The sequence below is a fragment of the Siniperca chuatsi genome, linkage group LG14 (genome assembly GCF_020085105.1).
Source record: "Siniperca chuatsi isolate FFG_IHB_CAS linkage group LG14, ASM2008510v1, whole genome shotgun sequence".
Classification (NCBI taxonomy): Eukaryota; Metazoa; Chordata; class Actinopteri; order Centrarchiformes; family Sinipercidae; genus Siniperca; species Siniperca chuatsi.
This window is the reverse complement of record NC_058055.1, coordinates 23,776,941-23,790,468: the sequence shown is the minus strand read 5'-3', so window position 1 is coordinate 23,790,468 and position 13,528 is coordinate 23,776,941. Positions and strand designations below refer to the sequence as shown.

General features: G+C 40.9%; 2 protein-coding genes across 6 annotated transcripts in view; one reads left to right on the top strand and one right to left on the bottom strand.

Moving 5' to 3' along the window:
- Positions 1 to 13,528, bottom strand: part of capn5b (calpain 5b) — a 59,358-nt gene that overhangs the window by 25,322 nt on the left and 20,508 nt on the right. For 4 of the 5 annotated variants that reach the window (XM_044221399.1, XM_044221398.1, XM_044221401.1 and 1 more), the window contains exon 4: positions 8,610 to 8,741. In XM_044221399.1, the coding sequence (XP_044077334.1) occupies positions 8,610 to 8,741 (132 nt within the window). Of the gene's footprint in view, positions 1 to 8,609; positions 8,743 to 13,528 lie in introns of those variants that run through there. The other variant, XM_044221402.1, reaches the window with a different exon arrangement.
- Positions 1,985 to 2,976, top strand: ompb (olfactory marker protein b). Its single transcript, XM_044221407.1, has one exon. It carries the CDS (start codon positions 2,152 to 2,154, stop codon positions 2,632 to 2,634), a length of 483 nt encoding a protein of 160 aa, XP_044077342.1. The 5' UTR covers positions 1,985 to 2,151; the 3' UTR covers positions 2,635 to 2,976.

Below are 13,528 nucleotides of genomic sequence, written 5' to 3'. Positions count from 1 at the left end.
TAGTTTATAGAGTATTTGTAACATTTCAACTGTTTCACTTTGTCTGTAGATATTTAACAGATTATCAATAGAGTATATGTGACAATTCATGAACATACCCTAACCAAAATGTTTTTTGTGCCTAAACCTAACCAAACATAGAAAACGGTTTTATTTGTGAAACAGCTGAATAGTTGAATCTCAACTAATAAGACTATCCAAATAAAGTGTAACTGTAGTTATTATTTTGGTTAAAAATAAGCAAAATACAGGGTAGTACAGAGCATATTGTGCAGTCAAATAGAGATATTACTTATTTTATTACATTGTATTATACTGTACCATACTTAACTGGTAAATCCACTTTGTACTTTACACTTATTTTAGCTTTTATACTTATATCCACTTTTGTACTAATTTATCATAGCTGTATTATAGTGTATTATATTTGATTTGCACATCTCTTATTTCTTACTAGAAATAAATGTCTCATTGCGTATTGTATTATTATTTTTATTTCTATTCTATTAGCACTTCTATTCCTGTGTGCATTGACGTGATAATGAGCAGCTGTAATGAAAGAGTTTCCCCTCAGGGATCAAGTATTTCTGATTCTGATATATAATAGATTTCTGAAAAAATAATAATACTCATACCTATACCTTTATAAAAAATAACTCACTAATACTACTTTCAAATTGCTGACTAAAAGACATGCGTTTAGAGTTTGTATGTATATAAAACCTGTTATCAAAAGAAAGCATCAATGTCTGATAGTTTTGCTAGTTTAATTGGATAGCACATATCATGGTTAATTGACATTGCTTAAAAAGAAGCAAAGAAGACCCCTCACCACAGCTTATGGCCTTCGCTGATATTTTTATATTTCTGTATTGTCGTAACCACTGTCACTCCTGCTAATATTAGCATTCATTTGGAGTCGAGTTTCTGTCCATGTGATGAATATAAGTCAAATATTGGCTCTCCTTTTTTGCTGTTTTGGTGTCTCCAGAGAAAAACTTTCTGCCTCTTTTGGCAGTTAACAGGTAGTGTACAGTGGGGTTTTCAGAGTTTAATTTTCTGCATTATGTTAAGTGTTGCCTTCCCACTGTGACTCAGTGTCGTAACAGAGCACCCAACCTAGAGGTGACCAGCGAAAGCGCACCTGTGAAACCTTTACCAGTATGAATATGGCAAGCAATAAAAACTGCAAATGACGCAGTGAGCGACACCACATGTGAATTAACTGACAGTGTTCCAGCGGGTGTCCTTGGAGATGTCAAGGTGCGCTAACTGAACAGCAGTTCCTGTCAAACCTCTCTACAGGAGGTGACACTCTGCTGATGGAGAGAATCTGGCCTCTCCAGAGGGCCAGCTCTCTGGAGCAGCAACAGCTACTTTAAAAAGAGGAGGAGGGGGAAGAAAAAAAACAAAGCACTGCACCTCAGAGTCATTTTGTAATCCTTCGGGAGGCAATCTCTCATGCACTCCACCCTGCTATTGCCTACTCTCTGACTCTGCACTGTGGATAGTGAGAGAGCAAAGGCTCTATCTATCTCAGCTTTCATCTGGGCCAAGTGTCGCTATGCAGCAACTGAACTCTGGTAGGTAAGTGACCTGACGACTGACCAGAAACACAAGCAGAAGGCGCCTTGGCTTCCCCTGCTGTCTGTCAATACGCACACCAAGGGGAATAAAAGGGCTTTCCCCTCACTCCTTCCTCCTCCACCTGATAGAGTCCAGCACCAACATAAAAGGGGCTACCAGTTTTGATGTTCGCATTTACATTGCCGCTCATCTTGGTAATACAGTACTTCGTGTCAGGTAGTAGAGTCAAGGATCTGTAATCAAGCAATAACACGACAAACAAATGTGTGACAAACAGTACTAAGCACAGTTCCCTAAGGGCAAACCCTTTGCTGTGGCTGGAAATGTCATTAGATCTTGTTGCCTAGCACCTCTGCTCTTCTACCCTCTCCTATCGATGCTACACAGACATGCACACATGCATACTGTACAAGCCTACAGGCAAGAGCACAGAGTAAGAGTTCCTGGACAGAAGGAAGAGGACAGAGACAAAGTGAAGAAGCTTAGTTTCGACATAGCTGCCAATCTAATCCAGCCTTGCTTTTGGTATCGACCTCTCAGCCTGCTGTGGTGTGCCGTCCAAGCATGTCTACAGAGTTGGAGCTGCCCTTCCGGCTGGACAACCAGCTGACGGAGGTGATGCGCCTGCGGGTTCAGTCGCTGCAGCAGCGAGGCCAGAAGAGGCAGGACGGTGAACGCCTGCTGCTGCCCAACGAGGCAGTGTACCGACTGGACTTCTCGAAACAGTCCCTCCAATTCTCACGGTGGATGGTGTGTCTGGCCCAGGCGGGACGCCTCACCATCACGGCCACCTCACAGCTCTGGACGCCTGACCTCACCAACCTCATGACCCGTCAGCTGCTGGAGCCCGTCGGAACTTTCTGGAGGGCGCCGGGTGATGCCAGCGATGCCCCCGTCCAGTGCTACGAGGCAGACGCACACGAGTTTGGCGAGAGGATCGCTGAGCTGGCTAGGGTAAGGAAGGTGATGTACTTCCTGTTTGCATTTGCAGAAGGCTGCAGCCCTGAGACTGTCGACTGCTCCATAACCTTCACTGTGGATAGTTGAGACTTGGCAATCAAAACATTGGAGAGATACTTGCTACAAACTCTTCTTCTGTGCTTGTGTGTGTTTAGTTGAGGAAGCAAAGTTAACTTTAGGTTAAACCTGCATTTTTGTATGTATGGCTCCCTCTAAAGTGTCAGCAAATGGCTATTGCAGAAGAGACATCACATCATCTGATAACCTGTTAGGACAAGAATACACTCTCCATCCTTCTCTTTCTCTTTTTGCAACAAAAAAATATAACTTGCTTCTGTTACTGAACCTGTTGATCACAGGTCATCTTTGTATTCTATGATGTTGGGTATAAATACAGCTAAATACAAATAAATCCAATAAATCCAAAAAGGTGTATCTGCATTTTCTTAACCAATGTCTGAACATGGATCATTCTCCGGGCTTGTGTGTTGAGCAAAGATGTTGTTCTCCCTCTCCTCCTGTTTGACAAACAGCCCGCCCTGATGGGTTTAGTAGAAATGAGTCCCACATGAGATAATGGATACAGACAGCGTGTATTTGTGTGTATGTGACTGAGTTTTCCCCAGTGGACAGAGGAACATGCTCCTGCTGCCTCATCCGTCTCCGTCTTGCATGGTGACCCTGACAAACAAGAGAGGGGAGGCATGTGGATTTCATCTCTCAGCCTCCTCCTGCAGGCTCACGCTCACTGCTTTACACTGCAATGGACGATGAAACAGAAAACTGTGACTGTGAATGAGAAGACGCGTGTCAGATGAGGCGTGAGGGAAAAGAAAATAACTGAGATGTCAGGAGGTATTAGACTCGTTTCTGTTTCGGTACAAAGCATGTAACTAACTTGCCACCTGAACCGTCAAACCATTAGAGGCTGAACCTCCATTTTTTTTGATAAAGAGTTTAACGCTGCACATTCTCAGGAGCCTCAATTAAATCGATCTTGTCTGCAGCCTTGAATGCATAAATATAGATTATTATTGAGTGTCCTCACTGGTATGTGTCCTTTTGCTCATTCTTGCCTGTCACCCTTTCACCAAGAGTTAATCAAATGGACCAGGTTTGGGGGAAATTAGCTCATTGGTCATCTTATTCTGACAATGATCACAATATATCACAAATGATGATCTTAAGTGATAATAAACAAACATACCATGCTAACATTTAAACATATATTGTGTTGAGTAATTACAAGGCAAAATCACAAGTTATAGCAGCTCTAGAGCTAAATGAAAGGCACTTTAAAGTCTGGCCGTTTTGTTGCAGGTAATTAACATGTACGAAAGCAATACAATATAACAATGTTTTGTACCAGCACTCAAGTCTCACAGGGGAACGGTCCCTTGCTCCTGTGAGACTTGGACGATTGCGTGTTTTGCTTTTACAGGAAGTAAAGCTAGTGGCCAACAGGAGACTGTGAGCAGATGAACTTCTTTGCACAAAGGTTGCTTTAAAAACAGACTTCAACTATTGTTTAGATCTAACAAACTGACTTCAGATATAGGTATAACTTCATCAGCTCTTGACTCTCTAAACTTGAGTTGTGGTCCTATTTCAAGTACAAACCAATAGCATACAGCAGGGGCCAGATCTGGCTGGCAAGACAATTACATAGGTACTCAATGTGTTTTCCCAATTTTTGAATCAGGGATGCAAACAGGTTAGGGTTAAAAAAAAAAAAAGTGAGAACATACATGGATGGAGAAAACCGGGTACAAATGGGGGGGTCCGGGGTATGCCCCCTGGAAGAATATTTTGTCAAATTTAACGATTAAATGCGTCAATCTGGCCTACTTTGAAGAGAAAATGTAAAGATTTGTTTAACTTAAAATTAATTACTTACCCACGCACTGTATCAGCAGGTTAAATACAATAAGCATATAGAAATTGCACAAAAGGCCACCTCATCTCGTAACAAAACGACAAAAAGTATGTTGGAAAATCACCATATAGTAGTTTATTTATAATCTATTATTATTATTACTACAGTCTTTAACATCACCCAAAATGCAGTGAATCAATGTTCAGGCACAGAAAGCAGGGGAAAAAAACCAGCGCATCACTTTCCACTAATTCTTTAATTGTTAAAATAACACAGGAAGAAGCAACGCAAAACATTGTAACATCTAGCATTACCTATACTATTAGCGTTTCCACTTAGCCTACACTGAGACAGAGTTTAGATTTTTTAATCAAAGATTTATTAAAAAGAGAAGAGGCTCCTGCCCACCCATCACTGACTGAGCTGGGTATACTTCAGAAATGTAATGAAGATTCACACATTCGCCGAAAAGCGAGTTCTTTGCATCCCTGTTTAAATATAACGCTACAGCCAGCAGCCACTTAGCTTGTGGCGCAAAGACTGGAAACAGGAGGAAACAGCTAGCCTGGCTCCACCCACCCAGCACCGCTAAAGCTCACTAATTAACATGTTATGTCTTGTCTGTTTAATCCGCACAAAAATTCGCTGTTCTAAGGGGGATTATAGGTCGGACTATTTCTTGACTCTGAGCAGTTGCCAGGCAATGAGCAGAGACTCCAAGAAGTTAGTGTGCTGGACCAAAAAGTAGTTTCCAGACTTTGGAACAATTTACATTAGTCACTTGCACTGACAAGGAGTGCATCAAAAAAACAAAAAGAAAATCCCACAATAAAATCATCAACCAAAAAGGGAATTAAGCAGTAAACATGCTCGCAACGCTCATTGGATATGGAGTTTGGTTATTGTGTGTGACTATGAGTTTGAAACAGAGCTAGAGAGTAAACAGAGGGGAAGATACCGTGTAAGCATGCCCATATGTACTCATTCGCATCTTGCTACAACAGGCCATGGCATCTTGTTTCAAATCCCATTAAACCTTGGTAATCACTTTGTTTCCTCTGTCAAGATGGATTCCAAAGAACATTTCATAATCCTGACACCCAAAACTCAGAGCTCAGTACAGTTCAAAAAATATTGTTTTTTTGTTAATATGACACAACCAGTTTTGGACTGATGCTTACAATAGTGGATTTGTGGTGCCAATCTTCATGCAAAAGTTTACACATTTATTCTAATCATTGTGTAAAAGGCTTCAAACAGCATTTACATTACAAGACACTAAATCTCTGAAACAGAAGCCAGATAAATTAAGTTAATTAGGGTAGATTCAAGGATGTCTAATGCACCTTTCTAGCACAGTAAGTAGCACACCCAATTATAGAAGGAGGAAGAACACATAACCCCATGACGAAAGCTCTCAATGACGCACTTTTGCATCTCCTTATAACAACAACTGCACTGCAAGAACATCGGTGAGTTCGAAAATAATGATATTTACTTGGGTTGTCAGTATTTATTCAAAACTACTGGAGGTGTTGGTAAGTGTATTTTGAAACTTTAAACAGCGCCAAGCAAGCTGTTGTCAGTTCGTATGCTAAGTTAATCTACCTGGCTGCTGGCTGTAACTTATGGTATCAATCTTCTCAGTTCAAAGTGTGAGCTGTGTTGTAAATGTTACTACATCCGACCTAGTAAACTTGCCATCACCACTTTCACAGAGAGTGACTCTGGGGTTTATTTAAAGATGACACCAACATGTAAAAATCCCAGCATGTATGTAACGAAGTGCATGCTTGTAAGGGTTTTTATCCATCCATCTATACTGGCCTCTCTCCTCTGAGGCTGCCCTTGCTAGCATTGGAAATGTTGTAGACCTTCCCCTGCTGATTAGCCATGTGAAAGGAAAAAAAAAAAAGATACTAACAAAAACAAATTCACTACCGACAGAAGCCAGGATATCCATTTAGCCTCAGTGCTTGCAGCTTGTCCTGGGAGACTCTACTTTGGACTCCACCAATCAGGCCTCTACTGACTGATGGAGTCTGCTGAGACCAAGGAGTCGTTATGGTGCTGTAATGAGTCCTCTGGTGTTGACTTCTTATCATAATGATTCCTAATGGACACTTCAACACTAAATATGGAATAATTACAGTTGAGTACATTGAAAATTCCTTCCTCAAAATGTATTATATTATACAGGAAACAATGTCTTTTCCAGTATATCTCAAGTACAAAATTGGTCCCGTCTGTAAAAGCTTTCACTCTTTTCAAACACAAACAACCATCGGCTGAAAGCAGAACATAGAACAGTTCTATTAGACATTTTCTCTATGTGCATTGTGAGCATTAGAGACTTAGTTTATTAGTTATTAGTTAGAGACTTAGTTTATTAGTTTCTTTAGTGTTTTCTGTATTACGAACACAAACTACTGCCGAGTTTCTTCCTAACGCAGGCACAGAACACAATATGAGCAGGTCAGACATAAACTGGCCTTCAGCTGCAGTCTTGAGTTGTGTCCTTTTAAAGGAATAGTTGAACATTTTGGCAAGAGTTAGATGTGAAGATTGATACCATTTTCATGTCTGTGTGTTAAATACAGAGCTGGGGTCAGAGCGTGGTTAGCCTAGTTTAGCATAAACACTGAAAGCAGGGGGGAAAGCTGGCATGGTTCTGTCCAAAGTTTAAAAATACACCTACCAACACCTCTAAAGCTCAGTGATTAACACATTGTATCTGGTTTGTTTAATCCATTCTAAAACAGAAGTGTGAAAATGACTAATTGTGGTTTTAGGGGCAATTATGTGCTATAACTATTTCTTGATGAACAACAGATTATCCATCCGCCCATGTCTTCTGCGCAGACTCTCCAACTATAGCGCAAATTGGTTTATTTGGTCTGTGAGCACAGGTTTTGGTTTCTGTAGAGGCACCATGGTACCAACATCTGGGACCGACTCTGGGAGGCTGCACACAGTCACTGCGCACAACTGTTGTTCATTAAGAAATATATTACAACATATTACTTCCCGTAACACCACAAATTGTCATTTTTACATCTCTTTGTGTACAGATTAAACAAACAAGATACAACATGTTCATTTGTGAGGTTTAGAGGTGCTGGTAGGCATGTTTTTTCACTTTGAAGAGTGCAAGGTTAGCTGTTTCCACATTGCCTGTCTTAATGCTAAGCTAGGCTAACAACGCCCAGTCTTCAGATCAGTAAACACACAGACGTGAAATTGATATCGTTCTACTCAGGTCAATTGCGTAAAGAAAGAAAGCAAATAAGCGTATTTCTCAAAATGTTTAATCTCTTAAGACCCACCCCTTTTTCTTTTTTTGGAATTTTCAACTATTTGGCATGCCCAAATGGTTTTAATAGGTTAAAGTTGGGGTATGCAGTTCTAATCCAATGCACATCTTTTTGTCAGATTCAGCAAATATCTCCTCACGGTCAGCTAACTGTCAGTTCAGTGTGTGCGCTGAAAAAAAAATCAGTGTTTGTACACAGCCCTGGCTCTGTAAATGTGAAACAAACAAAGTGGCTCGGACCGGGCCACACAACACTATTCCAACCACGATTTGTGTGTCAGGTAACATTAAATGACTTGCCCATGGACATTCAGCTTACTTTCTAGTTTGCCAAGATATGCTGTTGTTGTGAAGTTAGCTATAGCAGCAGGAGAGTTGTGAGTATCGCTGTCTGGAGCTGGTGTGCTGGCTCTGGGAAACCGTCTGCTCCTCTCTGGCTGTTAGCTTCACAGCAGCAACTGTAGTGACAGTTTGCTAACCCACAACCTAGCTAAGCTAACACACAACATAGCTAACGTTATTTATATTACTTGCTGTGTCGTTGTTCACTCTATATTATGGTATTTGGATTTCTCCAGAATCGCATACCCCTTTAACTATTTCGTAGAAATTTCAACTTTGTGTAGTGAAAATTTTACAATACCAGATAATGTGAGGGAACCCAAATCTGTTTGATCAGTAGGTGTTTGTCTGCGCTAGTTCAGAGGTAACTAGAGGTCAAGTCAGTGCATCAGGGACCTTAAACACACCTATATGAGATTTACTAAACATTTTGGTCTTGTTCTCAAACAAAAAAGACAAGGCAAAGAAAGAAGAAGAAATGGATGACAGACAAACACACATGTGTACACATACAAAAATACACACACTTACTTTTTGCCATAGAGACTCTCTGGAGGCCAAGCTGGAGCACGCCGCTACGAACCAGCAGTTACCCAGCTGTCCCTGATGTAAATCATGTGCACTGATGCCATCCACAAACAGGTGAGGGTCTTCACACAACTCCTACACTCCCAAAGACAAACAAAGAATAGTTAAGCGAATATTTTCGCTGGTATGTGGCAGCTTTGAGGTTGAGGTTTTTCAACATGGAGGAAAAACAATTTCTCTGACAATTAATGCATTTTAGTGAAAGTGAGGAATTAAGTTTCCTATGATACCCAATAATAGGATTGAAGGTGCTCATTTTAATATTTTTGGATTTGAAGCTTACGATCTTGAGCCAAGATGTGATATTTTTAAGAATTTTAGTGGAAAGATTATATAAATGTATTCTTTGCAGGGTTAAAAAACCCCTCTGAAATAAGGTTTATGGTTAAACTGTGTGTACGGTCCACAGTACAAGACACAGAGGAGCATAAATGGGTTACTGAGGAAAATTCATGAATGAGAAAGAGACCATCTGTCCTTATGCACCCATGTATCATATTCATGATCTTCTACCCAAGTGTGAGGGCTGCACGCATTTATGAAACCACATTTCCTGTGGCTGCTGTGTTGAGGTCCATTTTCTGCCACAATGTGTGCAGACAGACCTCTATTACAGCTAACAACATGGTGCTCAATGAGCTGCTCTTGTGTTTTCTCTCTCTCGCATATGTATTGGACTCACGCACGCACACACACACACACACATATCCCGAGGTTCCTGTGATAATGTGTGGGATGAATACTACAGGCTGAGGGTCGACATTAGCCATTTAGAGAGGGACACGCTGTCCTCTACTCTTTTGTCTACACACAATGGCTAAACTTCAGCATAAATGTGTTCCACACGAGGGGAGGTATGACAAAAAATGAACTAAATATCTCCAAATATATGGTGTAAAACAATATAAAGTATTGTAGTTGTACTGAAATGAAAATTGTTTGGTGTTTGTTTTGACATTTGTACTTATTTGGTCAAAACATCATGATTTCTCCAACCCGCTTGGAACGGGAGGGTGAGGCGAGCGGTATTCAATTGGTTGCAAACTGCTCGATGCCACTAAATCCTACACACTGGACCTTTAATAAAGTTCTGTATAAAATAATAACAAGTAGTAGAGAAAACTTGTGTGACTACTCAGTCAATTCAAATGGAAAAGCCTCTGAAATAGTATATAGTACTAGTAAAACATATTCATCCATACTTACATACTATAGCATCTGAGGTTAATATCACATCATGGCCAGTTGATTTTACAATAAATGTTCAATAAAATCAAAACAACCTGCATCATATCCATCATTTCAGTGACTGGCCAATATCTGATTTTTAATATAAAAAGGTTAATGCCAGCCCAATATAAAATACAGAACAAATACATTTTTGCTAGTCTAAAGAGCTCTATTGGCAGTGGTCTGGGTGTGAACAGTCTGTCTGTTTTCTGCTCTCTGCTTTATGGGACCGGTGGGTCGATGGGCACCTCAGGCCAATACTCAACAGACAGAGGAAAGCACAGCACCGTTTAAAAGCTCTTTATCTTTACACACTTGCAGCACTCAACTAAGGTTGGAAAAGTAAAAGAGGGAGAAAGAGAGAGAGAGAAACATGTGAGCATTTACTCATGTGCCATATACACAGCGGCCAACCACACTGGGCTAAAGTGAACAACTGGTGATTAATTAAAAAATGGACAGTCAGGGTCAATCCGATAACCTCAGCTTGTGAATGTTGTAACTTATCTTTTACACTTGTCATATCAAGTTTTTAGTATCCATATAAAATACACTTTTGATTACACTTAGCCACACATATCCGTCTCTGTTAGCCACAAATCTGATTGCATCAGTCTTGGTTTTCCCACGCTACATGCCAATCGGGGTCCGTCCTACTCCGGTCCAGAGGGTGGTGGTAATGCTGTTTGGTAACTGCCAAAAATGCCAGAGGAAGAATACCTTTAGTTACAAGTTAGCTAACTGCAAAGACTGTATAAAAATGTGTATATACTGTAGTACACACTGTCTACATTTAGTATGCAGTATGGAATGGTGATTGAGCAGAGTCAAGAGAGTCAAGTCACAGATAAAATCAAGGTCGTTGAAGGTTTTCAAATACGTTACAGGTCAGGTCATTATGTCACACATCCTGATTCGCTCAGGTTTAGTCCAAAGCGCCTGTGTGGATGTTTCAGTTGTTTCTGGTACGCTACTTGAAGCTGTCATCTTGGGCTCTGGCAATTTGAAATGTACACATTTTTTGGTAAATCTACAGGTTAAACAATTACTCACTAAAATAATCTATATGTTAAGTGAGAATAAAAATAAGAATTACTTGTAGCCATTCCTTAATAATCAATACATTGTCTGGGTTAAGTTCTTCTGAGTTTATTGACAGTGAAAAACTATTTTTTGCATGTGGATTACCTTGGATTAGACTTCACTTTGATGACCATTTCAGAGACATTTCCATCCACTGAAAAATAAAATCTTATGACAGAAAAAAAGAATGTTCGCAATTTTGGACAGATTTTAGCACAGGAAAATGTAACGATACTGACTACTGTCAGAGCGTCACAGTGGATCAATGGTTAGAAACCCACTGAAGCTTTCGGCCAGCTGCAGCCTTTATATGGGAAGTCTGCATATTGTTTTCCCTCTGAGAGCTCTGGTTTCCTCCCACAGTCCAAAGTGAAGTGAAGTGGAGACTTGAGACATTTCCCATAGCTGTGAAAGTTAGTGTGAATGTGTTTGTCTGTATGTGTTAGCCCTGTGATAGCCTGGCGACCTGTCCAATGTCAGCAGGAATAGGCTGAAGCTCCCCATCCTGGTTTAACCATAACCATCAGTAATGGTACCAGCCTTCAATAGGCATGTGTATAAATGCAGATCACTTCATATACACACTATGGTGTATGTTCAAGTGTGGGGGGAAAAAGTGTGAACACACACGCACACACACAGAGGACACAAACAAGGTCAGTAATTTGTTGACTCTGCAAAGCTGATTGCTGCAAAAGCAAACTTTTAATCAGAAGCAGAGGCCACTGCAGTGCTCCCATGAGGCCTCCAGTCTTACCAGCAACCCCTCTCACCTTACAAAGACCAGCACTGAAGCACTTCCTGTCTGAAATGTGTGTCTGTGCATGCAAGTCGGCACAACTATGTGAAGTAATGTTTGGATGTCGTTTCAAGGACCTCTGTCTGACCGGTGTCAGAGTTAAGATCTCTAATCACATTTTTCCCCCTGTCCGCAACAGCACTGATTGGTGGAGTCTGAGCAGTGGCGAGGGCTCCCGTCCAGGGATTGGCTCAGGTGGAAGAGTAATAGAGTATCGATCCCTGCCCGGCCCTGCAGACACTGAAGTAATGTGAATATTGTGGCTGCGCACAGCCTAATCATTTACCCTGCTACTGAGAACCTTTCAACCAGCTTCATAGCCCTCCTCAGCACCATCCATCAGCCCGTGAGAGGAACCATCAGCCACACATGCAAATGCAAAACCAAGTACACAACCAGCCACAAGCACAAAAAGACAGATTAGCAGTACGAATTCAAAGATCCTTATAGTATTGTAGAATCTGAGTTCTTGTAAACGTACATTCAGTTTTTCTCATCAAAACGCATTGTGTGTATCCTTGAGGCCTAACAAATACAACATAAAACATTTGTAAAGCCGATTTTTTAAACATCGTAAAGCATGCATCGTTTACATACAAGTTTGATATCAGTCGTCTTCTTCTCTATCTGCGTTTCTTGGTGCCACCAAGTGTCGATCGGTGTAACAGCAAGAAACTGTCAGCAGGAATGTATAACGCGTCACCGCCTTGCTTATGTGTGTGCACTAGATACAAAATAAAATGCTCGATGCTACGATACAGAGTAACGATCCGATACCCGTGCTCTCCTTTCCCAACTTTAAAATCTGTATACCAAATTGCGTGGAACTCAAGAGATAATTTTTATATAAAGGTAACACGAGGCCAGGGATTGCTGTGGCACTGTGACTGACTGAATTTAAGTGATAGAGGAAACCCTGAATTGCCCAAAATAATCTAATACATTCAGATATATTAAAGGGATGGCTGCAATAGTAGAAATGGTATAGAAAACTCTCCATTGTTTCACAGTAGTGCACATCGCCCCACCCTAGCCTAGTTAGGACATAAATAAACACAAATCAGTGGATGACATGCAGGGAGAGGAGAAGCAGGAGGAGGGCAGCAGGAGAAAGACAGACAGGCTGAGAGACAATGTGAGACAGACAGAGAGGATGAACATTTTATTAGAGCCTGCTCTTTATGCTCGCTTGCTCTGCCACTGGGACTTCATTGCAGCCATAAATATCGCCTCGATGCATCTGAGCAAGGATAACGCCGAGCACAGCATCCTCGGGGGGGAGGGGGGTCAAGCCTGTGAACCTTCACCCTGCCACTGATAACACAACCTCTTCGATCTTCACGTTCACATTGTGAGCAACTTAACTGACTGTTAAGTGTAAAATATGATTCCCAAAATAATTTACCATAACATCTAAATGTTACCAAGTCAAAATGAATACTTACATCACCGCTGCAATTTGTTTGTACTGGAAACATGAAAAGAACACAAAGCACCGTGCCCCAGCCTATCAGGGTAGTCCCTCTATAATTTTGTAGATGGTATTGCTAATACAGTTAAACAAAGCTACAAAATAGAGAAACATCAAAGCTAACCAATCACATTATGCCTCTATTTTACCTCTTTATCAATAGAGTAATGACAACAGCTAGAAGTCCAATGGGGACGTAAACAAGGCTGCTGCAACCAAGGAAAGCGGGGATATGGTTGCTTGGTTGTTGGTAACACAGTTTTCACGACTGAACTTCAA